General features: G+C 40.9%; 1 protein-coding gene across 2 annotated transcripts; it reads right to left on the bottom strand.

The window, feature by feature from the left end:
• Positions 1 to 210: 210 nt before the first annotated feature.
• On the bottom strand, positions 211 to 21,025 carry LOC121379457 (organic cation transporter protein-like). 2 transcript variants are annotated; one of them, XM_041508103.1, is made up of 9 exons: positions 20,638 to 21,025; positions 19,886 to 20,116; positions 13,338 to 13,534; positions 12,141 to 12,704; positions 11,432 to 11,566; positions 6,188 to 6,273; positions 5,318 to 5,438; positions 4,119 to 4,191; positions 211 to 1,190 (listed from the first exon to the last, which is right to left on the bottom strand). In XM_041508103.1, the coding sequence occupies exons 1-9, from the start codon at positions 20,992 to 20,994 to the stop codon at positions 1,029 to 1,031; spliced, it is 1,926 nt and encodes a 641-aa protein (XP_041364037.1). In that variant the 5' UTR covers positions 20,995 to 21,025; the 3' UTR covers positions 211 to 1,028. The 2 variants fall into 2 exon arrangements, with proteins under 2 accessions (XP_041364037.1, XP_041364045.1); XM_041508111.1 differs by having other exon boundaries at positions 1,060 to 1,190; positions 5,323 to 5,438.
• Positions 21,026 to 27,916: the final 6,891 nt, after the last annotated feature.

Here is a 27,916-nt window from a genome sequence, read left to right as displayed (position 1 = left end):
GAAATTGTATTAAAGTTACAGACCCTAGTTTCAGAAACTGTATTAAAGTTACAGACCCTAGTTTCAGAAATTGTATTAAAGTTACAGACCCTAGTTTCAGAAATTGTATTAAAGTTACAGACCCTAGTTTCAGAAATTGTATTAAAGTTACAGACCCTAGTTTCAGAAACTATTAGTCACAGACCCTAGTTTCAGAAATTGGACACCAAGTATGGTTAAGCTACAAATCTGTAACATATCTGTATTAAGATACAATAGGTACACAGTGCTCTCCCGATCGACGCCTGTTGGTTGGCTCGTTCAACTAAACTTGCCCTGCTGTTATTTCTGTGATCTTTCTTCTAAAATTAGGCTACTTCATTTTTCTCGCTAGGATTCAATACGAGTACTTAGGATGGTACATAATGCTTTAAGAACGTTTAAAACCAGTCTCAGCTAAACTTCCTTCTTGCCTCACGCAGCGTCATATAGGCACTTTGTACAAGTCGGTTACCTATTTAAGTTACTCGTGGAATGAATGGTTAATTGCACGCTTTCGCACTGGGACTATCGGCTGTAAATCAAAACATTAAAAGTGTGCAAGTAACCATCCATGCCACTGGTAAGTATATGCGGTAACTTTAACTTGTCATTTCTTGCTACATCAGTACTTGTAAAACAATTCACCAATCCAGTCTATATCTGGTAGTTCTGGAATTTATAACAGGTCAAAGACTTAGCTGCACAAAACAGAACAGACATGTCCTTTGGGAGTTAGAGTCGTCTACTTTAATTCCACATACTAATATAACGACACATTATAGTATAATAATTGTGATCCATCCATGGTGACCATTCCGGTTTATGTTATTGCTATATTGATTGGAGGGGGGGGGGGGGGGTCTGTTTTTGTTGTTTGATGTTGTTTTGGTATTTTGTTTTTGTCGGGAAGGGGTTCTGTGGTGATGTGTCGGTTTCGTTTTCTTTTCTTCTTTTTTTCTTTTTGTTTTTGTGTGTATGGGTGCTCACACATGATTTTCACGTCGTTTCTAGCTGTGTTTCTCTTGTACATCTTTTTTCCAGCTGACGACGTCACTAATCGTCTGAGGCAGAGGTCGATTCTTTGTTTCTGGTAAAAGCAAAACCAAAATTCCACCAATCACAGTGCCCACAGCAAATATCACAAGTGGAATATTTGCGTTCTTCTTTGCCTGGAATAATAATTTGAACACAGTGAAATAACAGTACAAACCACGATCGACCACACATATCTACCATTAAATCTAGGTCCCTGGTTACAAACCTTTAGTCTACACTCGAATCTCTAATGACGTCACACGCATGTAATTTACATGGTGTTGCCATGAGGGTAATGTCTTGGACTCTATTATGAGTCTAGACTCTAAACGTTTTTTAAGCATAGGTCTTTATATAGCCCATCGGGGGCGGGATGTAGTCCCGTCGTAAAGCGCTCGCTTAATGCGCGATCGGTTTAGGATCGATCCCTTTCGATGCGCCCATTTGTCTATTTCTCGTTGCAGTCTGATATATAAAAGGCCGTGGTATGGGCTCTCCTGTCTGTGGGATGGTGCATATAAAAGATTCCTTGCTACTACTGGAAAAATGTAGCAGGTTTTCTCTCTAAGATATGTAAAAATTACCATATGTTTGACATCCAATAGCCGATGACTAATAAATCAATGGTGTCGTTAAAGAAAACAAACTTTAACTTTATATAGCCCACCGTGTTCGTCAGGGGTTCATCAACTACAATAGAATGTCATGTTTTAAACAAACTTTAACTTTATATAGCCCACCGTGTTCGTCAGAGGTTTATCAACTACAATAGAATGTCATGTTTTAAACAAACTTTAACTTTATATAGCCCACCGTGTTCGTCAGAGGTTTATCAACTACAATATAATGTCATGTTTAAAACAAACTTTAACTTTATATAGCCCACCGTGTTCGTCAGAGGTTCATCAACTACAATATAATGTCATGTTTTAAACAAACTTTAACTTTATATAGCCCACCGTGTTCGTCAGAGGTTTATCAACTACAATATAATGTCATGTTTAAAACAAACTTTAACTTTATATAGCCCACCGTGTTCGTCAGAGGTTCATCAACTACAATATAATGTCATGTTTTAAACAAACTTTAACTTTATATAGCCCACCGTGTTCGTCAGAGGTTTATCAACTACAATATAACTTTATATAGCCCACCGTGTTCGTCAGACGTTTATCAACTACAATAGAATGTCATGTTTTAAACAAAACAAACTTTAACTTTATATAGCCCACCGTGTTCGTCAGAGGTTTATCAACTACAATATAATGTCATGTTTTAAACAAACTTTAACTTTATATAGCCCACCGTGTTCGTCAGAGGTTTATCAACTACAATAGAATGTCATGTTTTAAACAAACTTTAACTTTATATAGCCCACCGTGTTCCTCAGAGGTTTATCAACTACAATATAACTTTATATAGCCCACCGTGTTCGTCAGAGGTTTATCAACTACAATAGAATGTCATGTTTTAAACAAAACAAACTTTAACTTTATATAGCCCACCGTGTTCGTCAGAGGTTTATCAACTACAATATAATGTCATGTTTTAAACAAACTTTAACTTTATATAGCCCACCGTGTTCGTCAGAGGTTTATCAACTACAATATAATGTCATGTTTTAAACAAACTTTAACTTTATATAGCCCACCGTGTTTGTCAGAGGTTTATCAACTACAATAGAATGTCATGTTTTAAACAAAACAAACTTTAACTTTATATAGCCCACCGTGTTCGTCAGAGGTTTATCAACTACAATATAATGTCATGTTTTAAACAAACTTTAACTTTATATAGCCCACCGTGTTCGTCAGAGGTTTATCAACTACAATAGAATGTCATGTTTTAAACAAACTTTAACTTTATATAGCCCACCGTGTTCGTCAGAGGTTCATCAACTACAATATAATGTCATGTTTTAAACAAACTTTAACTTTATATAGCCCACCGTGTTCGTCAGAGGTTCATCAACTACAATAGAATGTCATGTTTTAAACAAACTTTAACTTTATATAGCCCACCGTGTTCGTCAGAGGTTTATCAACTACAATAGAATGTCATGTTTTAAACAAAACAAACTTTAACTTTATATAGCCCACCGTGTTCGTCAGAGGTTTATCAACTACAATATAATGTCATGTTTTAAACAAACTTTAACTTTATATAGCCCACCGTATTCGTCAGAGGTTTATCAACTACAATAGAATGTCATGTTTTAAACAAACGTTAACTTTATATAGCCCACCGTGTTCGTCAGAGGTTTATCAACTACAATAGAATGTCATGTTTTAAACAAACTTTAACTTTATATAGCCCACCGTGTTCGTCAGAGGTTTATCAACTACAATAGAATGTCATGTTTTAAACAAAACAAACTTTAACTTTATATAGCCCACCGTGTTCGTCAGAGGTTTATCAACTACAATAGAATGTCATGTTTTAAACAAACTTTAACTTTATATAGCCCACCGTGTTCGTCAGAGGTTTATCAACTACAATATAATGTCATGTTTTAAACAAACTTTAACTTTATATAGCCCACCGTGTTCGTCAGAGGTTCATCAACTACCAACAATGGGTTTTTGTGTCAGAAGATGGGATGTTTTGTAGATACTTACAGTGTACACAACAATGGGTGTTGGTGTCAGAAGATGGGATGTTTTGTAGATACTTACAGTGTACACAACAATGGGTGTTGGTGTCAGAAGATGGGATGTTTTGAAGATAATTACAGTGTACACAACAATGGGTGTTGGTGTCAGAAGATGGAATGTTTTGTAGATACTTACAGTGTACACAACAATGGGTGTTGGTGTCAGAATATGGAATGTTTTGTAGATACTTACAGTGTACACAACAATGGATGTTGGTGTCACAAGATAGGATGTTTTGTAGATACTTACAGTGTACACACCAATGGGTGTTGGCGTCAGAAGATTGGATGTTTTGTAGATGCTTAGAGTACACACCAATGGGTGTTGGTGTCTTGTTTTGTAGATACTTACAGTGTACACAACAATGGATGTTGGTGTCAGAAGATAGGATGTTTTGTAAATACTTACAGTGTAAACAACAACGGGTGCACAAATCCCGCCAATATTTTCAAAGAAAAACGCAATTCCCAGAGCTTGGTTTCTACAAGAAATAAGTTACAACAGTGAAGGGAAAAACAATAAAACTAAACGTTTTACACTTCATACCCTCTGAAAGAAACCCAGCATGCGTCATTTAAATAACTACATGTAGTACTGGCGCACTTCCAATTAACTAAATATTTATGTGCATGTTTACCCTTAGCTGTTTAACACCTGTTGTAGTTGAACTTTTGGATTCATTTTACATTTGTTTTTAAATTACGCCATTACGAAAGTCGGATCACAGTAACAATGAAAGAAATTTATTTATTTCGAAAATCGATTTACGTTTAGGATCTACGTCGTTTTGTGAAATTGGATCATAATATATGTCGGGGTGTGAGGGTCGGTGACAGGGTGATCATAATTATAAATATTGAAGGGAGGTTTTTTCTTCTTCTTAACCTTGTTGGGTGGTGAGCAGGATGTAGCTTAGTGGTAGAGTGCTCGCCCGAAATACAACGGGTCGCCCTCAGTAGACTGGTGTTTCCCATTTCAACGACTGGTACCCACGACTGCTGTTTCAAAGATCGTGGTGTGTACTGTCCTGTATATGGGAAAATGCCTATTTAAGATCTGTTATTGTTTTTTTAGGAGTGGACTATTTGGCGGCACTGGGTTTCCTATCTTTCTCTCAGTACACTCTGCATTCTAACTATACACATATTGTTAAGAACTGCATAAAGTATGTTAAACTAGCACTACTTGCTGGCTATATGTATGTGTATTCACATATGGATGTTATGTTCTTGTGTTTTGTTTGTAAAGTCGTGTGGCCTATACAAAGTATGTTAAACTAGCACTACTTGCTGGCTATATGTATGTGTATTCACATATGGATGATATGTTCTTGTGTTTTGTCTGTAAAGTGGTGTGGCCTATACACACACATGAAAACAACTATTGGTATGTAACACATCGTAAGTCCTCGTTAAGCAAACATTCTAGGGTTTTTTAATTTTTAAGTATCACCACTGGTTATAGGCTTTGTTTTGTTTTGTTTTGTTTGGTAATGTGTTTTGTTTTGTTTGTTGTTGTTTTTGGGGGTTTGTTTTTGTTTTATTTTTGTTTGTTGTTGGTTGTTTCAGATTTACTATCGGGCGGTTGTTTTTTAAACATGCTTTCACCTTACTGTCGTGGGAAATATCTCAGATGCATACAAGAGGATAATGGAGTAACTTCCGATGACTCCAAATAACCCAATCATGACCAGCGTGATTTTGAACCATTTCAAATCAGTCCCGTCAGCTAAAACAGAATATTAAAATGATATAAGAAATTAACAAGTAAAATCAGTCCCGTCAGCTAAAACAGAATATTAAAATGATACAAGAAATGTAACAAGTCAAATCAGCCCCGTCAGCTAAAACAGAATATTAAAATGATACCAGAAATTAACAAGTCAAATCAATCCGTCAGCTAAAACAGAATATTAAGATGATACAAGAAAATAACAAGTCAAATCAGCCCCGTCATCTAAAGCAGAATATTAAAATGATACAAGAAAATTAACAAGTCAAATCAGCCCCGTCAGCTAAAACAGAATATTTGTAACCATTTCAAATCAGCCCCATCAGCTAAAACAGAATATTAAAATGATTCAAGAAATTAACATGTCAAATCAGCCCCGTCAGCTAAAACAGAATATTAAAATGATACAAGAAGTAACAAGTCAAATCGACTCGGTCAGTTGCAAGGAACAAATCAAATCGATCCCATCTGACTATCACTCCCCACCCCCCTCCCACTCACTCACTCACTCACTCACTCACTCACTCACTCACTCACTCACTCACTCACTCACTCACTCACTCACTCTCTCTCTCTCTCTCTCTCTCTCTCTCTCTCTCTCTCTCTCTCTCTCTCTCTCTCTCTCTCTCTCTCAATGGACCAAATAACCGTATATTATTCACCAAATGGCCGCAGTTTACATCGTTCTAGGGTGTTGTTAGACACGCATGAAACTAACCAACACAAATCGTTATCAAGAGACGTACCCGTGTGGGCGGGGAGAAACACAACAACGGTATTCATAGCGGAGCAAACCAGCAGAAAGATGCAAATCGGTATTCGACGACCGGTTCTGAAAGAGAAACGAGTGTCGATGATCGTAAACATGCTAAGTAAACACAGTGTAACCGATAATAAGTCTTATTTTTAAAAACTTAAAAATACATCTTCAGTACTTATGTTAATAATTTCAAGCAATAACTGTGTTGAACATATTCTTTAACTTGTCAGAATGTTTGATTTTCGCACAGTATACCAATAGTCTGTCCCACAGGGAACGCCCTTTTTCAGGCTATGGAATTTACTACAAATTATTTACGATTGTTTTCTAAATTGAATATATATATATATATATATATATTGTTATTTCCAAAAGGGGCTGGATGTAGGCTAGCCCAGTTCGCTAGATGTGCGGTCGGTGTGGGACTCGATCCCCGTCAGTGGGCCCATTAGGCTATTTCTAGTGACAACCAGTGCACCACGACTGGCATATCAAAGCCCGTGGTATGTTGTATGATTCTTGCTACTAATGGAAAAATGTAGCGGTTTTTTTCTCTATGACTGTGTCAAAAATGACTGGTCATATGTTTGACATCCAGTAAATCAATGTTCATTGGTTTCTTTAAACAAAACAAACAAAAATTATTTCCAAAAAACTTTTACTTTCTTCTTAGTCCAACAAAATTGAAATTATTTATAAAAAGCATTGTTGTAGGAGGATGGGACGGACTATATATACGATATTGCTATTTTATTTTGTGTGTTTGTTCTTGTGTGTTTGTTTTTGTTTGTGTGTTTGTTCAATATATAAGTAATACACACTTTTGTCACTAATTGCTGTCTTTCATAAACAGACCGGCCTCAGTGGCGTCGTGGTAGGCCATCGGTCTACATGCTGGTAGGTACTGGGTTCGGATCCCACTCGAGGCATGGGATTTTTAATCCAGATACCGACTCCAAACCCCGAGTGAGTGCTCCGCAAGGCTCAGTGGGTAGGTGTAAACCACTTGCACCGACCAGTGATCCATAACTGGTCAACAAAGGCCATGGTTTGTGCTATCCTGCCTGTGGGAAGCGCAAATAAAAGATCCCTTGCTGCTAATCGGAAAGAGTAGCCTATGTAGTGGCGACAGTGGGTTTCCTCTCAAAATCGGTGTGGTCCTTAACCATATGTCTGACGCCATATAACCGTAAAATAATGTGCTGAGTGCGTCGTTAAATAAAACATTTCTTTCTTTCTTTCATAAACAGAGTATCTATATGTTGTATTGCCGAAATTCCTAGTATACTATATTGTGTATACGATCCATAAGGTGAATCATTGGGAAAGAAGCTAGTTGCATACCGGAGTGACAAACTCAAGTGCCACCCTAGTACGTCCCGTTATTATTGTAAGACAGGTCAATATAACATAACGCTGAGGGTAAGGATGAGACTGGGGTAAGATAAGGCTGAGGGTAAGGATGAGACTGGTCCCGGTAAGATAAGGCTGAGGGTAAGGATGAGACTGGGGTAAGATAAGGCTGAGGGTAAGGATGTGACTGGGGTAAAATAAGGCCATGGGTAAGGGTGTGACTGGGAGTAAGATAAGGCTGAGGGTAAATATGTGACTGGGGTAAGATAAGACTGAGGGTAAGGATGTGACTGGGGTAAGATAAGGCTGAGGGTAAGGATGAGACTGCATGGGTAAGATAAGGCTGAGGGTAAGGACGAGACTGGAGTAAGATACGGCTGAGGGTAAGGATGAGACTGGGGTAAGATAAGGCTGAGGGTAAGGATGTGACTGGGGTAAGATAAGGCTGAGGGTAAGGATGAGACTGGGGTAAGATAAGGCTGAAGGTAAGGATGAGACTGGGGTAAGATTAGGCTGAGGGTAAGGATGAGACTGGGGTAAGTCCCGTTATTAGGCTGAGGGTAAGGATGTGACTGGGGTAAGATAAGGCTGAGGGTAAGGATGAGACTGGGGTAAGATAAGGCTGAGGGTAAGGATGAGACTGGGGTAAGATACCTGAGGGTAAACTCAAGTGACTGGGGTAAGATAAGGCTGAGGGTAAGGATGAGACTAGGGTAAGATAAGGCTGAGGGTAAGGATGAGACTGGGGTAAGATAAGGCTGAGGGTAAGGATGAGACTGGAGTAAGATAAGGCTGAGGGTAAGGATGTGACTGGGGTAAGTCCCGGCTGAGGGTAAGGACAGGACTGGATAAGATAACGCTGAGGGTAAGGATGAGACTGGGGTAAGATAAGGCTGAGGGTAAGGATGTGACTGGGGTAAGATACCGGAGTGACAAACTAAGGATGAGACTAGGGTAAGATAAGTTATGAGGGTAAGGATGAGACTGGATAAGATAAGGCTGAGGGTAAGGATGAGACTGGGGTAAGATAAGGCTGAGGGTAAGATGAGACTGGAGTAAGATAAGGGAGAGGGTAAGGAAGTGACTGGGGTAAGATACGGCTGAGGGTAAGGACAGGACTGGATAAGATAACGCTGAGGGTAAGGATGAGACTGGGGTAAGATAAGGCTGAGGGTAAGGATGTGACTGGGGTAAGATAAGGCTGAGGGTAAGGATGAGACTAGGGTAAGATAAGGCTGAGGGTAAGGATGAGACTGGAGTAAGATAAGGCTGAGGGTAAGGATGAGACTGGGGTAAGATAAGGCTGAGGGTAAGGATGAGACTGGGGTAAGATAAGGCTGAGGGTAAGGATGAGACTGGAGTAAGATAAGGCTGAGGGTAAGGATGTGACTGGGGTAAGATACGGCTGAGGGTAAGGACGAGACTGGAGTAAGATACGGCTGAGGGTAAGGATGAGACTGGGGTAAGATAAGGCTGAGGGTAAGGATGTGACTGGGGTAAGATAAGGCTGAGGGTAAGGATGAGACTACCCTAAGATAAGTCCCGAGGGTAAGGATGAGACTGGTCAATATAACATAAGGCTGAGGGTAAGGATGAGACTGGGGTAAGATAAGGCTGAGGGTAAGGATGTGACTGGGGTAAGATACGGCTGAGGGTAAGGATGAGACTGGAGTAAGATAAGGCTGAGGGTAAGGATGTGACTGGGGTAAGATAAGGCTGAGGGTAAGGATGAGACTGGGGTAAGATAAGGCTGAGGGTAAGGATGCTAGTTGCATACCGGAGTAAGATAAGGCTGAGGGTAAGGATGTAGACTGGTCAATAAGATAAGGCTGAGGGTAAGGATGAGACTGGGGTAAGATAAGGCTGAGGGTAAGGATGAGACTGGAGTAAGATAAGGCTGAGGGTAAGGATGTGACTGGGGTAAGATAAGGCTGAGGGTAAGGATGAGACTGGGGTAAGATAAGGCTGAGGGTAAGGATGAGACTGGGGTAAGATAAGGCTGAGGGTAAGGATGAGACTGGAGTAAGATACCGGAGTGAGGGTAAGGATGAGGGTACCCTAGTAAGATAAGGCTGAGGGTAAGGATGTGACTGGAGTAAGATAAGGCTGAGGGTAAGGATGAGACTGGGGTAAGATAAGGCTGATTGGTAAGAAGCTAGTTGAGACTGGAGTAAGATAAGGCTGAGGGTAAGGATGAGACTGGTCAATAAGATAAGGCTGAGGGTAAGGATGAGACTGGGGTAAGATAAGGCTGAGGGTAAGGATGAGACTGGGGTAAGATAAGGCTGAGGGTAAGGATGAGACTGGGGTAAGATAAGGCTGAGGGTAAGGATGTGACTGGGGTAAGATAAGGCTGAGGGTAAGGATGAGACTGGGGTAAGATAAGGCTGAGGGTAAGGATGTGACTAGGGTAAGATAAGGCTGAGGGTAAGGATGAGACTGGGGTAAGATAAGGCTGAGGGTAAGGATGAGACTGGGGTAAGATAAGGCTGAGGGTAAGGATATGACTGGGGTAAGATAAGGCTGAGGGTATGGGTGTGACTGGGGTAAAATAAGGCTGAGGGTAAGGGTGTGACTGGGGTAAGATAAGGCTGAGGGTAATGATATGACTGGGGTAAGATAAGTTGAGGGTAAGGAGTGACTAGGGTAAGTGCCACCCTAGCTGAGGGTAAGGATATGACTGGGGTAAGATAAGGCTGAGGGTATGGGTGTGACTGGGGTAAAATAAGGCTGAGGGTAAGGGTGTGACTTAGGTAAGATAAGGCTGAGGGTAATGATATGACTGGGGTAAGATAAGACCGAGGGTAAGGGTGTGACTAGGGTAAGATAAGGCTGAGAGTAAGGATGTGACTGGGGTAAAATAAGGCCAAGGGTAAGGGTGTGACTGGGGGTAAGATAAGGCTGAGGGTAAGGATGTGACTGGAGTAAGATAAGGCTGAGGGTAAGGATGAGACTGGGGTAAGATAAGGCTGAGGGTAAGGATGAGACTGGGGTAAGATAAGGCAATCATTGGGAAAGAGGGTAAGGATGTGACTGGGGTAAGATAAGGCTGAGGGTAAGGATGTGACTGGGGTAAGATAAGGCTGAGGGTAAGGATGAGACTGGGGGTAAGATAAGGCTGAGGGTAAGGATGAGACTGGGGTAAGATAAGGCTGAGGGTAAGGATGAGACTGGGGTAAGATAAGGCTGAGGGTAAGGATGAGACTGGGGTAAGATAAGGCTGAGGGTAAGGATGAGACTGGGGTAAGATAAGGCTGAGGGTAAGGATGAGACTGGGGTAAGATAAGGCTGAGGGTAAGGGGTATAAGGCTGAGGGTAAGGATATGACTGGGGTAAGATAAGGCTGAGGGTATGGGTGTGACTGGGGTAAAATAAGGCTGAGGGTAAGGGTGTGACTGGGGTAAGATAAGGCTGAGGGTAATGATATGACTGGGGTAAGATAAGACTGAGGGTAAGGGTGTGACTAGGGTAAGATAAGGCTGAGGGTAAGGATGTGACTGGGGTAAAATAAGGCCAAGGGTAAGGGTATGACTGGGGGTAAGATAAGGCTGAGGGTAAAGATGTGACTGGAGTAAGATAAGGCTGAGGGTAAGGATGTGACTGGGGTAAGATAAGACTGAGGGTATGGGTGTGACTGGGGTAAGATAAGGCTGAGGGTAAGGGTGTGACTGGGTAAGATAAGGCTGAGGGTAATGATATGACTGGGGTAAGATAAGGCTGAGGGTAATGCTATGACTGGGGTAAGATAAGGCTGATGGTAATGCTATGACTGGGGTAAGATAAGGCTGAGGGTAAGGGTGTGACTGGGGGTAAGATAAGGCTGAGGGTAAGGGTGTGACTGGAGGTACTCTACAGGTCAATACATTATAATACTCACATTCGATTGAGAAACGTGCATATCAGGAGCGCGGGCATTTGTATCGCTCCGCTGATGAACACGTTCAGAAACCGGTTTCCGTGTAAGGTCGGGGTCGAGAATAATGTTCCAAAATAACTGAGGTTGATCACAAAACTGGAAATATCAACATGAAATCTTAACGTATATGGCAATATCAACATGAAACTGGAAATAAAAAACTACTGAAAACATAAAACAGGAAATATCAAAATACGCCTGAAATTAGCATTCAACTGGAGTTATCAACATGAAACTGAAAGTAATGAAACAAAATTGGAATTGTAATACATCGTCAATGGTGCTGACAGATTTCGCCCAGTTTCAGTTAGATAGGGTGCAACTAATAAACCAGTATGGAGACAGTATGCCATGTGTAATCCTTAAACCTGTCCGGCTGTGGACAATAGATGGCGATCCCATCATGTTGGTGCTACCCACAACTTGACCGGGGCTGTGATACATTCCCTCCAGACACGGCCCGGAAAAGAATCACAGAGCACTTGTCAACATCTAGGCTACTAACTTGTAATACAAGTTGTTTAACAGACCACTACGCAATCGACGAGACTTAGTCCTTACCCAGCGTCTGTTATTTTAAAATTGGAAATGACATCTTATAGCCACTTCGGCAAACTGTGTTTCAATATTAATGTTTGATTCAAAAACGAATTAAAAAACAGCCACTTACAACAAGTAGAAGATGATAATGCAGTATGTTCTTATGTTTGGCTCAAGCAACATGCTGATGAAAGTCATTTCATTTTGCTGGTTCCTGGGATCAACTACTTTCACAGACGTGTGTGATTCCTTAACGCTGACACCAGTGACGTCATCGTCGCGTTCTCGTTGCCGTCCGTTTTGGCTGACCACTGATTCTGGTGCGTCGGTCGTTTCCGGGCCACCGTCCGCCATTGTCTTCTTGTCTTGGTTTTCAAAAGAGGTGGAGATATCGCCCGGCGAAAGAAAGTCCGGGTCAGTAGTAGACACTGCGGGGTTGCTGATACCGGTTATAGCTACAGGATCGGTCTGGTTGCTGATACCGGAAGTAGTCGCAGGACTGGTCTGGTCGTTGATACCAGAAATAGCTGCATCATTAGTCTGGTCCTTGTCACCCTTGGAGATGTTCTCGAGGATCGTCCTTATAGTTGACGGTAACTCTTTCCTGTTGGTCTTGGCGGCTGTTCTCAGAACTCTCTCAGCTTCTTCAACTCGCCCTTTTGAGATCAACCACAAAATGGATTCAGGCAGGAGCCTAAAATAATGTTGAAACTATAATAATAGAAGAAAAAAAAAACATACGTCGGGGTTCAGTCCCCAAACGCTTCCAACATTTGTGGGGAGAAAACAAGACTAACAGTTTTACATGATATATTTCGATCTTAACGAAAAAACCAACGTTAGAGCGGTAAAAAACGTATTTCAGCAGGAAACATAAAGGAAATGATTGTGAGTTTCATAAACATCTGAACGACAGAACTCATATCCATGCTCACAACCCTATCTCTGAATTTGGTCGATTCCATAAATCTCTATTTAGTGCCTCACCTTTAAGAGGACAGCCACTCCTATTTATTACTGTGCAATCGTCTTCTGAACAATGTGGCCCAGTGCAATATATTAAAAAATATTACATATATTATATATTATATATATATATATATATATATATATATATATATATATATATATATATATATATATATATATATCGGGTTACTAAATTTTGATACTATCGTGGTTATTTGGCAATAGTTCATGATGTAGGATGACGTAGGATATCGGCTTTATCCTGTGAAGGTTTTAACTGGTTTTAGCTTGTCACACACAAAAGAAAAGAAAAGAAAACACAACACAAATAAAAAACGAAACAAAACAAAATACCTACCAAGCATAAACGACTGTGACGATGCTTGGCAATGCAATAACCATTTCGAGTTTCCTCCAGTCTTGGACGAAATACCCGAACAGGGCGAAGGTCATCACCCCTGCCGACCAGAAACCCTGCATCAGCACTGACGGCATCATGCGGTGACTGGACGGAAACACCTCGATCATCATCACAAAGGACGTAATGGACGTCGTCTGGGGAGAAAGAAAGATAGAAAATACAAAAAGAAAGATAGAAAATACAAAAAGAAAGATAAGAAAGAAAGAAAGAAAGATAGAAAATAGGAAAGAATGATACAAAATGAGAAAGATAGACAGACAGACAGACAGACAGATAGATAGATAGATAGATAGATAGATAGACAGATGGATAGATAAAAAAAAGGTAAAGTTTTTTTTATTTAACGACGCCAATAGAGCACATTGATTTTTTTTATCTTATCATCGGCTATTGGACGTCAAACATATGGTCATTCGGACACTGTTTTTTTTAGAGGAAACCCGCTGTCGCCACATAGGCTACTCTTTTACGACAGTCAGCAAGGGATCTTTTATTTGCGCTTCCCACAGGCAGGATAGCACAAACCATGGCCTTTGTTGAACTAGTTAAAAATCACATGCCTCGACTGGGATCCGAACCCAGTACCTACCAGCCTGTAGACCGATGGCATAACCACGACGCCAACGAGGCCGGTCTAGATACATAGATAGATAGAAAATAAAATAAAGTTAGAAAGAAAGAAAGATAGACAGAATATGATAAAGAAAAATAGAAAAAAAGATAGATATAAAGAAAGACAGAAAATAAGAAAGAAAGAAAGGTAGACAGACAGAAAGATAGAAAACAAGAAAGAAAGAAAGAGACAATAAGAAAGAAAGAAAGAACACAAGAAAGCAAGAAAGATAGAAAGAAAGATAGATAGAAAAGCGCCATTCTTTGGGTACTGTTGACGCAATACATGTCCCCTACCGAGCACAACATATGTTCATATCTCTTAAGTTCTAGAGCCATAACTGTGTGAAAAATGGGTAACAGAACGTGGTAAATGGGTAAATTGCCATGAATGTCAAACTTGATCTGTACAGAACGTGGTAAATGGGTAAATTGCCATGAATGTCAAACTTGATCTGTACAGAACGTGGTAAATGGGTAAATTGCCATGAATGTCAAACTTGATCTGTAACAGAACGTGGTAAATGGGTAAATTGCCATGAATGTCAAACGTGACCTGTAACAGAACGTGGTAAATGGGTAAATTGCCATGAATGTCAAACGTGATCTGTAACAGAACGTGGTAAATGGGTAAATTGCCATGAATGTCAAACTTGATCTGTAACAGAACGTGGTAAATGGTAAATTGCCATGAATGTCAAACGTGATCTGTAACAGAACGTGGTAAATGGGTAAATTGCCATAAATGATAAACTTGATCGGTAATAGAACGTGGTAAATGGGTAAATTGCCATGAATGTCAAACGTGATCTGTAACAGAACGTGGTAAATGGGTAAATTGCCATGAATGTTAAACTTGATCTGTAATAGAACGTGGTAAATGGGTAAATTGCCATGAATGTCAAACTTGATCTGTAACAGAACGTGGCAAATGGATAAATCGCCATGAATGTCAAACTTGATCTGTAACAGAACGTGGTAAATGGGTAAATTTCCATGAATGTCAAACTTGATCTGTACAGAACGTGGTAAATGGGTAAATTGCCATGAATGTCAAACTTGATCTGTAACAGAACGTGGTAAATGGGTAAATCGCCATGAATGTCAAACTTGATCTGTAATAGAACGTGGTAAATGGGTAAATCGCCATGAATGTCAAACTTGATCTGTAACAAAACGTGGTAAATGGGTAAATTGCCATGAATGTCAGTGGTTGTTTGATTGATAGCTACACATAAACTTCCAGCGCAATATCTTGAGGCAATGCAAAACAAAAGTCCGGAAAACTAATTTTCAGATGTCCTAAATCTAAGTGCCATAACTGTCAAAATAGGTATATCACTATGAAAATCAAACTTAATCTGTAATAGTACATGGACGGACAGACAGACGGACAGACAGACAGAAGGGCGGAAATGAAACCTACAGTCCTCTTCGGTTGGACTAATAAGAAAGAAAGTAAAGTAAAAACAAAGAAACAAACAATGATTCACAATTCCATATTTTATACAAAACATTAAATTTATTGACCGTCAATCATATTTTTGGGGCACTGTGAACGAGTGTGTTAATTATGTCTAGACCAAATACGTGTTTCTCTACGCATATGAATAGTATTATCTAACTAATGTGGCTAAATCATAACAAAGGAGTTTAATTTCACCTTTCGATATATTGATGATATTACACCATGCAATAATAATAATAATAATAATAATAATAATAATAATATCACAGATTAGCTTCCATTAATGTATCCACCAGAATTAGAAATATAGGAAACTATGGAAAGTATGAAATCTGTTTCATACCCTGATATCTACATAGATATTCAGAAGAAGATTGGCCTTCACACAAAGCTGTATGATTCAAAGGGACGACTTCAGCTTTCAAACAGACACTTTTCCCTTCACGTTGAGCAATATTACTGGATGTCTATATTTCGCAACTTCTGAGATAACCTAGGGCAGGCTCATCACAAGTTGATTTTAAAGACCGACATATCGTTCTGGTAGAAAAGTGGTTTGATCAGGGCTATAATATCCAAGAACTTCTGAAAGCCTTCAAAACATTTTATGGTAGACACAAAGAGGTCATTTCACGATATGACGCATCGCTGACTATTTTGACCATGTACATGCCTTTTCATCCTTTTGGTGAAAGTCTTGTACAATTCCAAGTGTGGACTTGATGACTGTTGGTAGTGCTCATCACGGGTGTCTTCGGGGAAAAGCTCACTTATTACGAACACCTGATATCATCGTCGTTTTCAGTGTTTCATGAGTGCACGCCAAGACAGCTGTATACAAGTTTGGGGCGGTACAGGAGGGATGAAACACCGTTACGATATCCTAGGGGAGTGGCGGTCCTCCTACAGGCAGTACAGGAGGGATGAAACACCGCTGCGGATATCCTAGGGGAGTGGCGGTCCTACAGGCAGTACAGGAGGGATGAAAAACCGTTACGAATATCTAGGGGAGTGGCGGTCCTCCTACAGGCAGTACAGGAGGGATGAAACACCGTTACGAATATCCTAAGGGAGTGGCTGTCCTCCTAAGGACGAGCACCATATAGCGGATCATGAAAGCAACCACGTCTTTTTATATAACGTCCTTTCCACTCTGCCTTGTGCAAAGATACGACTGTGGTCACGGAATAGTTGTGTCATTTAGATTTACAAATAAAACAATATTTTAACAAATGCTCCATATGGGAACATTTAAAATTCCATTATCTTAAATCTATTACAGTTTTAAAAAATAGTTTTATTTATCTTTTTGCTTAGCTGGAAGCAGCAATATACTAAAGAACCTAACATTTAAAAAATCAGAAACTTCATAGTTTCAAGATAAAAATATTAAAATTAATGTTTTGTGTTGAAATGTTACAGATGGGACAAGCCAATAATGAAGCATATTGAAAAAAAGAAAGAAAAAAAAAGTGAAGCTAGTTTAATGCTAATTTTGTCTTTTGTATGTAAGAATGTGTCCCTTAAAGGGATATTCCTGATTTTGCTGCAATTTTAAGGTGTTATCGACTAACAGAGCCTTTTTAACGATTGTAATTACATAAAATATCATTGGCTGTATATTAAACGTGTTTCTGATCGGTCTAATATTTGTACTAGGTTAAACTTCATTTTATTTCCTAAAATATAAATTTTTCGTACGAAATTATTTGAAAACAGAATCCAGTTCGAGCTCTTGTAAATATTAAGAAGACAAGAAGCACACTGAATATACAGACACTGATATTCTAAACAAGAAAATAGATTTAATATCTAAGTTTAATCGTAGAAATATTTTATTAGTCGGAAACATCTTACAATGCAGCAATCTCAGGAATGTCCCTTTAAGTAATTTTCTACTAAATGTTTCACGGGCGTAGGAAGGTGCCAAAAGGTGCGTGTGTGTGTCGGGGGGGGGGGGGGGGGGGGGGGGGGGGGGGGGGGGCGCAAAAGGGGCGGGGGGCGCATATGTACACACACACGTATACATATACACACATGTATACATATATAACAACCATCGCTGCTGCTAAAAAGTGGGGGGCACATGCCCCTTGCTCCCCCCAAGCTTCCTATGCCAGTGTGTTTTAAGAAGGATATTACCCGGACATGTCTTTATTATGTAGATAAGTGCTGGGCTCAAATGGCGGCCTGCGAAAACCAGTCCATTTTTGAACCTAGCAAATGAAATACAAATTCACAAGCTAAAACCACAAAAAAACCCCCAAAACAATCGCAGCCCTGTAGGTGGAATCCCCTCTACCCCCCCCCCCCCCCCCCCCCAATTATCCCATAACATTGGACGGGACACGTAGCGCAGTGGTAAAGGGCTCACCTGATCGATCCCCGTCGGTGGCCCGTTGGGCTATTTCTGACACCAGTCAGTGCAGCACGATTGGTATATTAAACACCGTGGTCTGTGCTATCCTGTCTGTGGGATGGTGCACCTATAATACACCTTACTACTAATGAAACAAGTGTAGCAAGCTAAAAGTCAAAATTACCAAATGTTTCACATTGAATAGCTGAATAAACAAACATGCTCTAGTGGTGTCGTTAAATAAAACAAACTTTTTATCTGTATCTGATATCACAATGCAAGTCTTCACTAACCAAAATGATGACATAAAAAGTGATAAATAGCCGAACATCGCCCTGTAGTGGCGAGAAGCAGGTCACACATGGCCGAACATGCCCTGTAGTGGCGAGAAGCAAGTCACACGTGGCCGAACATGCCCTGTAGTGGCGAGAAGCAGATCACACGTGGCCGAACATCGCCCTGTAGTGGCGAGAAGCAGGTCACACATGGCCGAACATGCCCTGGAGTGGCGAGAAGCAGATCACACGTGGCCGAACATCGCCCTGTAGTGGCGAGAAGCAGGTCACACGTGGCCGAACATCGCCCTGTAGTGGCGAGAAGCAGGTCACACGTGGCCGAACATCGCCCTGTAGTGGCGAGAAACAGGTCACACGTGGCCGAACATTGCCCTCTAGTGACGAGAAACAGGTCACACGTGGCCGAAAATCGCCCTCTAGTGACGAGAAACAGGTCACACATACAACAATTGAAGCTACCAGTTCTGCCGTTGGTGATAAATGTGAGGGAGTTTGTCCAGTAAATGTCTGTAATTTAATTTGAATAGTGCCAGTGTACCAACTACCATTGTGCTTGAAACATGTGCGGGGTCCTGCGGAACTAGGGTGGTCATAGACGATACCCGTTATGTCTCAAATGAGCAGCTTAAACCCCATTATTTTCTGATTTATTTAAAGCTGTAGTGTCTGGAATATTTTTATTATTTAAGCATTTAGAATAGATGATCCAGTTCTGTTTGGTACATAAAAGGCCCACCACATCGCTATAGTTCCGCAATGCTCGCTTATCTACATTATCTAGGTCAACTGCAAACCCAATGACCAGCTTGTTTTTCTTCAATTAGCGGGACGCCAGTAGAACTAGAAATTTACGCGATTTGCGCATGCGCTGAGCTTCTCACGTGATTTTGAACAAATTTAACTGTCTTGATTGAGGGGTCGTCTAATACCTCCAAAATATATTTATATCCATAGAGGTATGGTACAATACCTTTCCAGGGGTCGATGGGGAATTTGCCCAGATTATTAAATCAATATGCTCTAACACTGATGTCGTTAAACAAAACAAACTAACTTTACCCTTTCCAAACGAAATAATATTTATTTGAATTTGTCGATTTTACCACACGTAAAATTAAAAAGTGAAAACGGTCATTTTCTACTTTAGTATATTTTATTAAAACTATATACATTGTACATGATCAATGTGTTATACAAACTAAACTTTGAAAGTTCTACTAACACTTTATAAAACATTAATTCTTAAATAGGAAGGTACGATTATCGATAATACGTTGTCAAGATCAAAACCGGTTTTAACGAAAGAATAGTACGTATCCTCAACCGAACGTTCTTTGTACAGGGCAAGATTTCTCATTTCATTTTTTTGAGACAAACCCTACAATTTCAAATTCGCAAACGCACCTGTTAACTGAAATTGACAACAGGCTGTCGTTTGTGGTTTGCTGAGCAATGGCCGCACAGGCGACGAGTCGAGCGTATACTTTTGACGTTCTCCGTTCATAGCGAACACACGTATTTTTTAAAAGTGCAGTTGAACTTGTATTTCATATTTGTGCATATTATTATATGGCAACCAGACACTAACTTCAAGGGCGAGAGGTGGTAGTATTTATTATCCGTGATGTATATATCGAATGAAACCCTGCGTGCAGCAGTTTTAGCCATATATGTTACTGTTGTCGTCTATGGGATTTGATTTGGTGGCATACACTCTACTATAGCAACAAACAAGAGTATTTTAACTCACAACATATAGTGCTCCGACGAAAAACCTTAGTGCGGTGAACGTGAAGATACTGTCCGACCAGGCCAAACTGAATCCCAGCGCGTTCTGAGCCCAGAAGCATCCCAGCATCATCCACTTCCGGCCGAACCTGTCTGAAAATGGCGCCAAGAGAACGGATCCCACCGCTGCGCCCGCCATGTACACGGTAGTGGACAATTCCGCCAGATAGTTCTTCCTGCACACTAGGTCCCACTGAAATTGAAGTTAGGCTTTGGTAATATCTCCATACCGAAACGCACGAGGGTAATAATCTCTGTACCGTACACACACGTGTAATCCCGAGCTCAATACAACGTCAGTTAGCCATTACTGAATACTCAAATGACTGTTTTGTTTTAAGAACGCTGGACAACCTTCAAAGTAAAGTTGTTACTGAAATGCTTTCGTTTGATTACTATGCTTACTATACGTCACTGTGGATTGGGAGCAAAAATCCAATTTGAGATTTAACAAACATTAGGACAAGAAACACTCTGAATATAATAATATATGCTCTGATATGTAAGTAAGAAAATATATTTAATCATTCAGTCATTAAAACAGGCTCTGTTAATATAAAACCAGAAAGACAGTAAATCTGATGATGTTGATGACAGTGGTAATGTGTTAATGAAATGGCCATTAAAATGATGAGAATGATGGTAATTCGTCTGCAGGTTTTGTTATTGCTGTTGTTGTTGTTTGTTTTTGTTTTTTTGTTTTTTTGGTCTCACCTCAGTTACAAATGACGTTCTTCCAGCATCGTCCCACAAATACGTCCAACCATCATCGCAAGGTTGTATAACGTTGACGTTCGTAAGGTTTGTGGACCTGGTAAATTCACCGCTGACAATGAACTTTATACACTTCTCCAAAACCACCTTCCCGTTCTCGTATCTTGATGGAATGGTCTCGTTAGGCGTCCTGTCTTTGGGTACCCGACAGTGGTGTCCTGGTTCGTACCCTAGGAAGATGGGTGCAAACGTGACCCAAGCCCCGGTCATGTATACGAGACCCGTCGCCACAAAAACCAGCATCTGGAAGCAGCCATATCCTCCGAGGAGGGTCAAGATGTCATCCGAAGTCTTCATTGTAAACGAAAACTCTTCCTCAGACCTGTCATAAAATGGTGGAAATGTTTGTTGCTGTTGTTTTGTTTTGTTTTGTTTTGTATTGGTTTGGTATGGTTAATTGTTTTGTGATTTGTTTTTGTGTTATTATCGTTTATTAGGGTTTGATTTTTGCTGGGGTTTTTTGTTGTTGTTCTGTTGTTTTGTTCGTTTGTTGTTTTTTGTTTTGGGGGAGGGGGTTGGGGGATTTTAAAATTATATTTGGTTCTTGTTTTTTTCTTCTTCAAAACATGGCATTGGTAAGCTAAAGAAGCAGAGGCACCTACTATATTCAGGGATGAGGTCAACGATTAAAAACAGCCCCTACAGTATTGAGCGGAGCATGCGACGTTAAAAACAGCCCCTACAGTATTGAGCAGAGGGTGCGACGTTAAAAACAGCCCCTACAGTATCCAGGGGAGTGAGCGACGTTAAAAATAACCCCTACAGTATTGAGGGGAGGGTGCCACGTTAAAAACAATATCTACAGTATTAAGGGGAGAGTGCGACGTTAAAAACAGCCCTTACAGTATTGAGGGGAGGGTGCGACGTTAAAAACAACCCCTACAGTATTGAGGGGAGGGTACCACGTTAAAAACAATATCTACAGTATTGAGGGGAGTGAGCGACGTTAAAAACAGCCCCTATAGTATTGAGCAGAGGGTGCGACGTTAAAAACAGCCCCTACAGTATCCAGGGGAGTGAGCGACGTTAAAAACAACCCCTACAGTATTGAGTGGAGGGTGCGACGTTAAAAACAACCCCTACAGTATTGAGTGGAGAGTGCGACGTTAAAAACAACCCTTACAGTATTGAGGGGAGGGTGCGACGTTAAAAACAACCCCTACAGTAGTCAGGGGAGGGTGCGTCGTTAGAAACAACCAATACTGTATTCAAGGAGGGTGCAACATTAAAAACAACCTTTACAGTATTCAGGGGAGGGTGCGATGTCAGAAACAATCTCTACAATATTGAGAGAAGAGTGCGACGTTAAAAACAACCTCTACAGTATTCAGGGCAAAGTGTAACGTTAAAAACAACCAATACTGTATTCAAGGAGGATGCAACATTAAAAACAACCCTTATAGTATTCAGGGGAGGGTGCGACGCTAAAAACTACCCCTATGGTATCCAGGGGAGGGTGCGACGTTAAAAACAACTCGTACAATATCCAGGGAAGGGTGCGACGTTAAAAACAACCCCTACAGTATCCAGGGGAGGGTGCGATGTTAAAAACAACCCCTACAGTATCTAGGGGAGGGTGCGACGTTAAAAACAACTCGTACAGTATCCAGGGAAGGGTGCGACGTTAAAAATAACCCCTACAGTATCTAGGGAAGGGTGTGACTTTAAAAACAACCCCTACAGTATCTAGGGGAGGGTGCGACGTTAAAAACAGCCCCTAATTATTCGGGGAGGGTACGACGTTAAAAACAACTCGTACAGTATCCAGGGAAGGGTGCGACGTTAAAAACAACCCCTACAGTATCCAGGGGAGGGTGTGGCGTTAAAAACAACCCCTACAGTATTTAGGGGAGGGTGCGACGTTAAAAATAACCCCTACAGTATCTAGGGAAGGGTGCGACGTTAAACACAACCCCTAATTATTCGGGGAGGGTACGACGTTAAAAACAACTCGTACAGTATCCAGGGAAGGGTGCGACGTTAAAAACAACCCCTACAGTATCCAGGGGATAGTGTGACGTTAAAAACAACCCCTACAGTATCTAGGGGAGGGTGCGACGTTAAAAATAACCCCTACAGTATCTAAGGAAGGGTGCAACGTTAAACACAACCCCTAATTATTCGGGGAGGGTACGACGTTAAAAACAACTCGTACAGTATCCAGGGAAGGGTGCGACGTTAAAAACAACCCCTACAGTATCCATGGGAGGGTGTGACGTTAAAAACAACCCCTACAGTATCTAGGGGAGGGTGCGACGTTAAAAACAACCACTACATTATTCGGGGAGGGTTAAAGTTAAGTTGTTTAAAGACACCACTAGAGCACATTGATTAATTAATCATCGGCTATTGGATATCAAACGTAGTCATCAGAGGAAACCCGCTACGTTATTCAATTTGGAGCAAGGTTTTTTTTTATGTGTATATACCACGACCAGTCGTAGTTCACTGGTTAGAACGAGAAAAAACCCGATCAGCTGAATGGGTCCACCGAGCACTCAACCGACTGAGCTAAAACCCGCTATGTTCAGGGAGGGATGCAACGTTTACAAGGGGTACCTACAGTGTTCAGGGAGGGATGCATCGTTTACAAGGGGTACCTACAGTGTCAGGGGAGGGGTGCAACGTTTACAAGGGGTACCTACAGTGTCCGGGGAGGGATGCAACGTTTACAAGGGGTACCTACAGTGTTCGGGGAGGGATGCAACGTTTACAAGGGGTACCTACAGTGTTCAAGGGGTACCTACAGTGTCCGTGGAGGGATGTATCGTTTACAAGGGGTACCTACAGTGTCTGGGGAGGGATACATCGTTTACAAGGGGTACCTACAGTGTTCGGGGAGGGATGCATCGTTTACAACGGGTACCTACAGTGTACGGGGAGGGATGGGACGTTTACAAGGGGTACCTACAGTGTCCGGGGAGGGATGCATCGTTTACAAGGGGTACCTACAGTGTTCGGGGAGGGATGCATCGTTTACAAGGGTACCTACAGTGTTCGGGGAGGGATGCAACGTTTACAAGGGGTACCTACAGTGTTCGGGGAGGGATGCAACGTTTACAAGGGGTACCTACAGTGTTCGGGGAGGGATGCATCGTTTACAAGGGGTACCTACAGTGTTCGGGGAGGGATGCAACGTTTACAAGGGGTACCTACAGTGTTCGGGGAGGGATGCAACGTTTACAAGGGGTACCTACAGTGTTCGGGGAGGGATGCAACGTTTACAAGGGGTACCTACAGTGTCCGGGGAGGGATGCATCGTTTACAAGGGGTACCTACAGTGTCCGGGGAGGGATGCATCGTTTACAAGGGGTACCTACAGTGTCCGGGGAGGGATGCAACGTTTACAAGGGGTACCTACAGTGTTCGTGAGTGATGCAACGTTTACAAGGGGTACCTACAGTGTTCGTGAGTGATGCAACGTTTACAAGGGGTACCTACAATGTTCGTGAGTGATGCAACGTTTACAAGGGGTACCTATAGTGTTCGGGGAGGGATGCATCGTTTACAAGGGGTACCTACAGTGTTCGTGAGTGATGCAACGTTTACAAGGGGTACCTACAGTGTTCGTGAGTGATGCAACGTTTACAAGGGGTACCTACAGTGTTCGTGAGTGATGCATCGTTTACAAGGGGTACCTACAGTGTTCGGGGAGGGATGCATCGTTTACAAGGGGTACCTACAGTGTCCGGGGAGGGATGCAACGTTTACAAGGGGTACCTACAGTGTTCGTGAGTGATGCAACGTTTACAAGGGGTACCTACAGTGTTCGTGAGTGATGCAACGTTTACAAGGGGTACCTATAGTGTTCGGGGATAAGTGCAACATTTAAAAGTTGCTACTCTCGGCATACTAAAATCAAAAACATATGTAGCTCCGTCTTTATTTTTTCGACGTACCGTTCAAAATTGCGCCTAATTTCCCTAACTAAAACTGCGCACCCTTTCCATTTGGCATTAATCCTACGGGACATTGCAGAGGCGGATAAGTCACACAATTTAGGGGGGCAGGGACCCGCCCCCCTAAATTGTGTGAGTTATAATTTTATTATATATTATTTTTTATTTTTTTTATGATCCCTCTCCAAACCTCCCCCAGAGTTCCCTTGTTATTCCGCCTCATGTCATTGAACCCCCTAAATGGATTTTCTGGATCCGCCACTGCATTGCAAATTCAATGGCACCCAAAACCACGCTCCGCCTGTTAACGAATCCGGTCTGGCTGGTTGTGATCTCTTGCACCTGGCAGTACAGGCAGTTAATAGTTCAGTGAGCCTAAATACGCTTGGACGTCTGTGGTAACATTGTTTAATATACTTATTCCTCAAATCATTCATAGCTGGGCAAATAAGGATAAAATGATATTTGTCTTCTATATCATTAGAGTTGCAAATAGTGCATTTTCTTTCGGCCCTGTCAATTTTCCTATACCTTCCGGTTTCTATATTTAATTTGTGTGCACTAATTCGGATCTTTGATATTTCTTTTAAGTGATTTAATGGTATGGGTTTTTTAAAGATATGTTTGTAGCTTGAATTCAAGTAACAAACATTTATATAGGGTACCTTTCGATGAAGTCGTTATTCGACTAAAACAATGTTGTTTAAAATTATCGTAAATTCTTTCCTTAATTATATTATATTCTCTGTTACCAACATGTGGTATGTTCCATATATAGTTTAGTCCAAGCCTATTTAGTTCTTGTTTGACTTGTATTCCCAAGTTACTCTTTAATCGTTCCATTTCCTCATATATAGCTAAAAGGATACAATTTTCAGTATTTCGTATTTAAATCCAATATTTAAATATTCTTAATGTTCTCATAATATACAGAGGAAAACGCCCTAACTCACTATATATAAATTCATTACATGCCCCTTGTTGTACTCCAAGTAGTTGTTTTACAGAAATTTGTATGAATATTTTCAACATCCCTTGCACAGTGGAATCCCCAGACCTCTGACCCATAACTAAGAATACTGTTAACATAGGTGTCAAAAACAGATAGCATTGTTTCAATATTAAAATAATGTCTTTTGCATACGTTTAATAATGAAAACAAAGCTTTTATTCCCTGATTTACCGTTATAACAGAATAGTAAGCCAAGATAAATGAATTCATTCACGACCTCTAACTGTTCACCATTGTATAACCACTTTTCGTTGTCTCGAATGACCCTCCCCCCCCCCCCCCCCCCCCCACACACACACACATTTCTAAAAATGACAACCTTAGTCTTAGTTGTATTTACAGTTAGGTCCCATTTGGTAGTGTATTTTGATAGTGAATTGAGCATTGACTGAAGGCCTTCTGGTGTTTCGGCTAGGAGAACCATATCATCGGCATACATAAGTAGAAATATATTTATTGATTGGATGTCGATATAGGGGCAATTATCTGATAAGTAATGTATTTCGCAGTCATTTACAAACATGGAAAATAATATCGGTGATAATACTTCACCTTTGAAAAGGCCGTTTGTACAACTGAAAAAGTTGGATAGCATATTGTTATATTTAACGCAGCATTTCACATTATCATACAGTGACCGGATAACATTAAGTATTTCACCATCGATACCAAGTTGAATCATTTTGTACCATAGTTTTTGTCTATTGACATAATCAAATGCTTTACTATAGTCCACGAAGCAGCAATACAGTCGCTTTTTATTCTTCAATATTCGTTCAATTAAAGATTGAAGAATGAAAGCGGCGTCGATCGTTGAGAACTGTCAATCCCACTGGATTTGTTCGTCTTTAACGTATGTACAGCATTAAGAATTTCCTTCTCTGTTATTTCAGTTAAGCTTGCGGTTCGGTGCGTCACTAACGTGCTGGTCGTATTTACGTAAAAAGTCTTCTGTCTCATCGTCTAATGTAGGCACGTTTTCAGCCAATGTGCTAAAATCGTTATAGAATTCATCATTTGTTAATTCTGACCGGCCTCGGTGGTGTCGTGGTTAGCCATCGGTCTACAGGCTGGTAGGTAATGGGTTCGTATCCCAGTCGAGGCATGGGATTTTTAATCCAGATACCGACTCCAAACCCTGAGTGAGTGCTCCGCAAGGCTCAATGGGTAGGTCTAAACCACTTAAATGGATCACTGGTTCAACAAAGGCCATGATTTGTGCTATCCTGCTTGTGGGAAGCGCAAATAAAAGATCCCTTGCTGCTAATCGGAAAGAGTAGACCATGTAGTGGCGACAGCGGGTTTCCTCTCAAAATCTAAATCTGTGTGGTCCTTAACCATATGTCTGACGCCATATAACCGTAAATAAAATGTGTTGAGTGCGTGGTTAAATAAAACATTTCTTTCTTGTGTTAGTTCTGAATTTACATTTTTCTTCCTTTTCTCATGTGCATAAAACTGCTTTGGGTTACATTTGCGGAGATAATTGAGCATGTTGCCTTAAAGGGACATTCCTGACTTTAAAGCTAATAAAATAGACAGTAATATGGATTAGTAAACTCACCTGTAACACATTTGTGTAAAAAAAATCAATGAAAAGTGCGAAATTGAAATACTTACATAGAACAATACTTTCGGGATTCCCCATGACACGATTATTTGAAATCCTCACGGAAAGGTGAAGGTCAGAGGTCGCAGTGATGACGAGAACACAAATTTCCCACAATGCCATATTCAACACGTTTTTGGGATGCAGTCGATTCGTCCACTGGACAATTTGTCCACGGACGATTCGGGGGGTGGGGGGGGTGGGGGGGTTACGGAGATCGCCGATCCTTGCTAGCCAATCGTCCGTGGACGAATTATCCAGTGGACGAACCGTATGGAAAGCACGTTTTTAATGTTATTTATTTTTTAATATTGACGTTTTGCATTGATTACCAACGACTTTCCATTTGTTTCCTACAAGTCAGTAGTATTACAATTTTTTTTTTCGTTAAACTAAGCGATACGAATGGACGCATTTTAAAAGAAACAAGTAGAAATGATGCCGATAACAATTCCAAGATTTCATAATAATGTTCTTTTTTTTTTCTTCTTTTTTTCAACTTCAATAACTTTTTGATCTTGTCTCTTTTCTATTGCCTTCGGCTTGGCAAGCCTTCTGATCGTTCTAGCATTTAGGGTTAGGGTCACTTGTACTTATAGCTATAGAGATCTATAGATGTTGCAAAGATCGGAACTTTGTCCATTAGTCAACTCGCCCCAACCCAAGCATTATACTCATAATACTGTGATGGTGCAATTT

The sequence above is a fragment of the Gigantopelta aegis genome, chromosome 2 (assembly GCF_016097555.1).
Source record: "Gigantopelta aegis isolate Gae_Host chromosome 2, Gae_host_genome, whole genome shotgun sequence".
NCBI classification, from domain to species: domain Eukaryota; kingdom Metazoa; phylum Mollusca; class Gastropoda; order Neomphalida; family Peltospiridae; genus Gigantopelta; species Gigantopelta aegis.
This window is presented reverse-complemented; position numbering and strand designations above follow the sequence as displayed.

Excerpts from the sequence above, each read along its gene's own strand:
- LOC121379457 (XM_041508103.1), bottom strand. The coding sequence starts at position 20,994 with ATGAAGACTTCGGATGACATCTTGACCCTCCTCGGAGGATATGGCTGC. Across the intron at positions 13,535-19,885 it reads TCGTCGGAGCACTATATGTT|ACGACGTCCATTACGTCCTT; the intron begins GTGAGTTAAAAT and ends CTTTCTCCCCAG. Across the intron at positions 6,274-11,431 it reads TGCACGTTTCTCAATCGAAT|AACCGGTCGTCGAATACCGA; the intron begins GTGAGTATTATA and ends TTTCTCTTTCAG.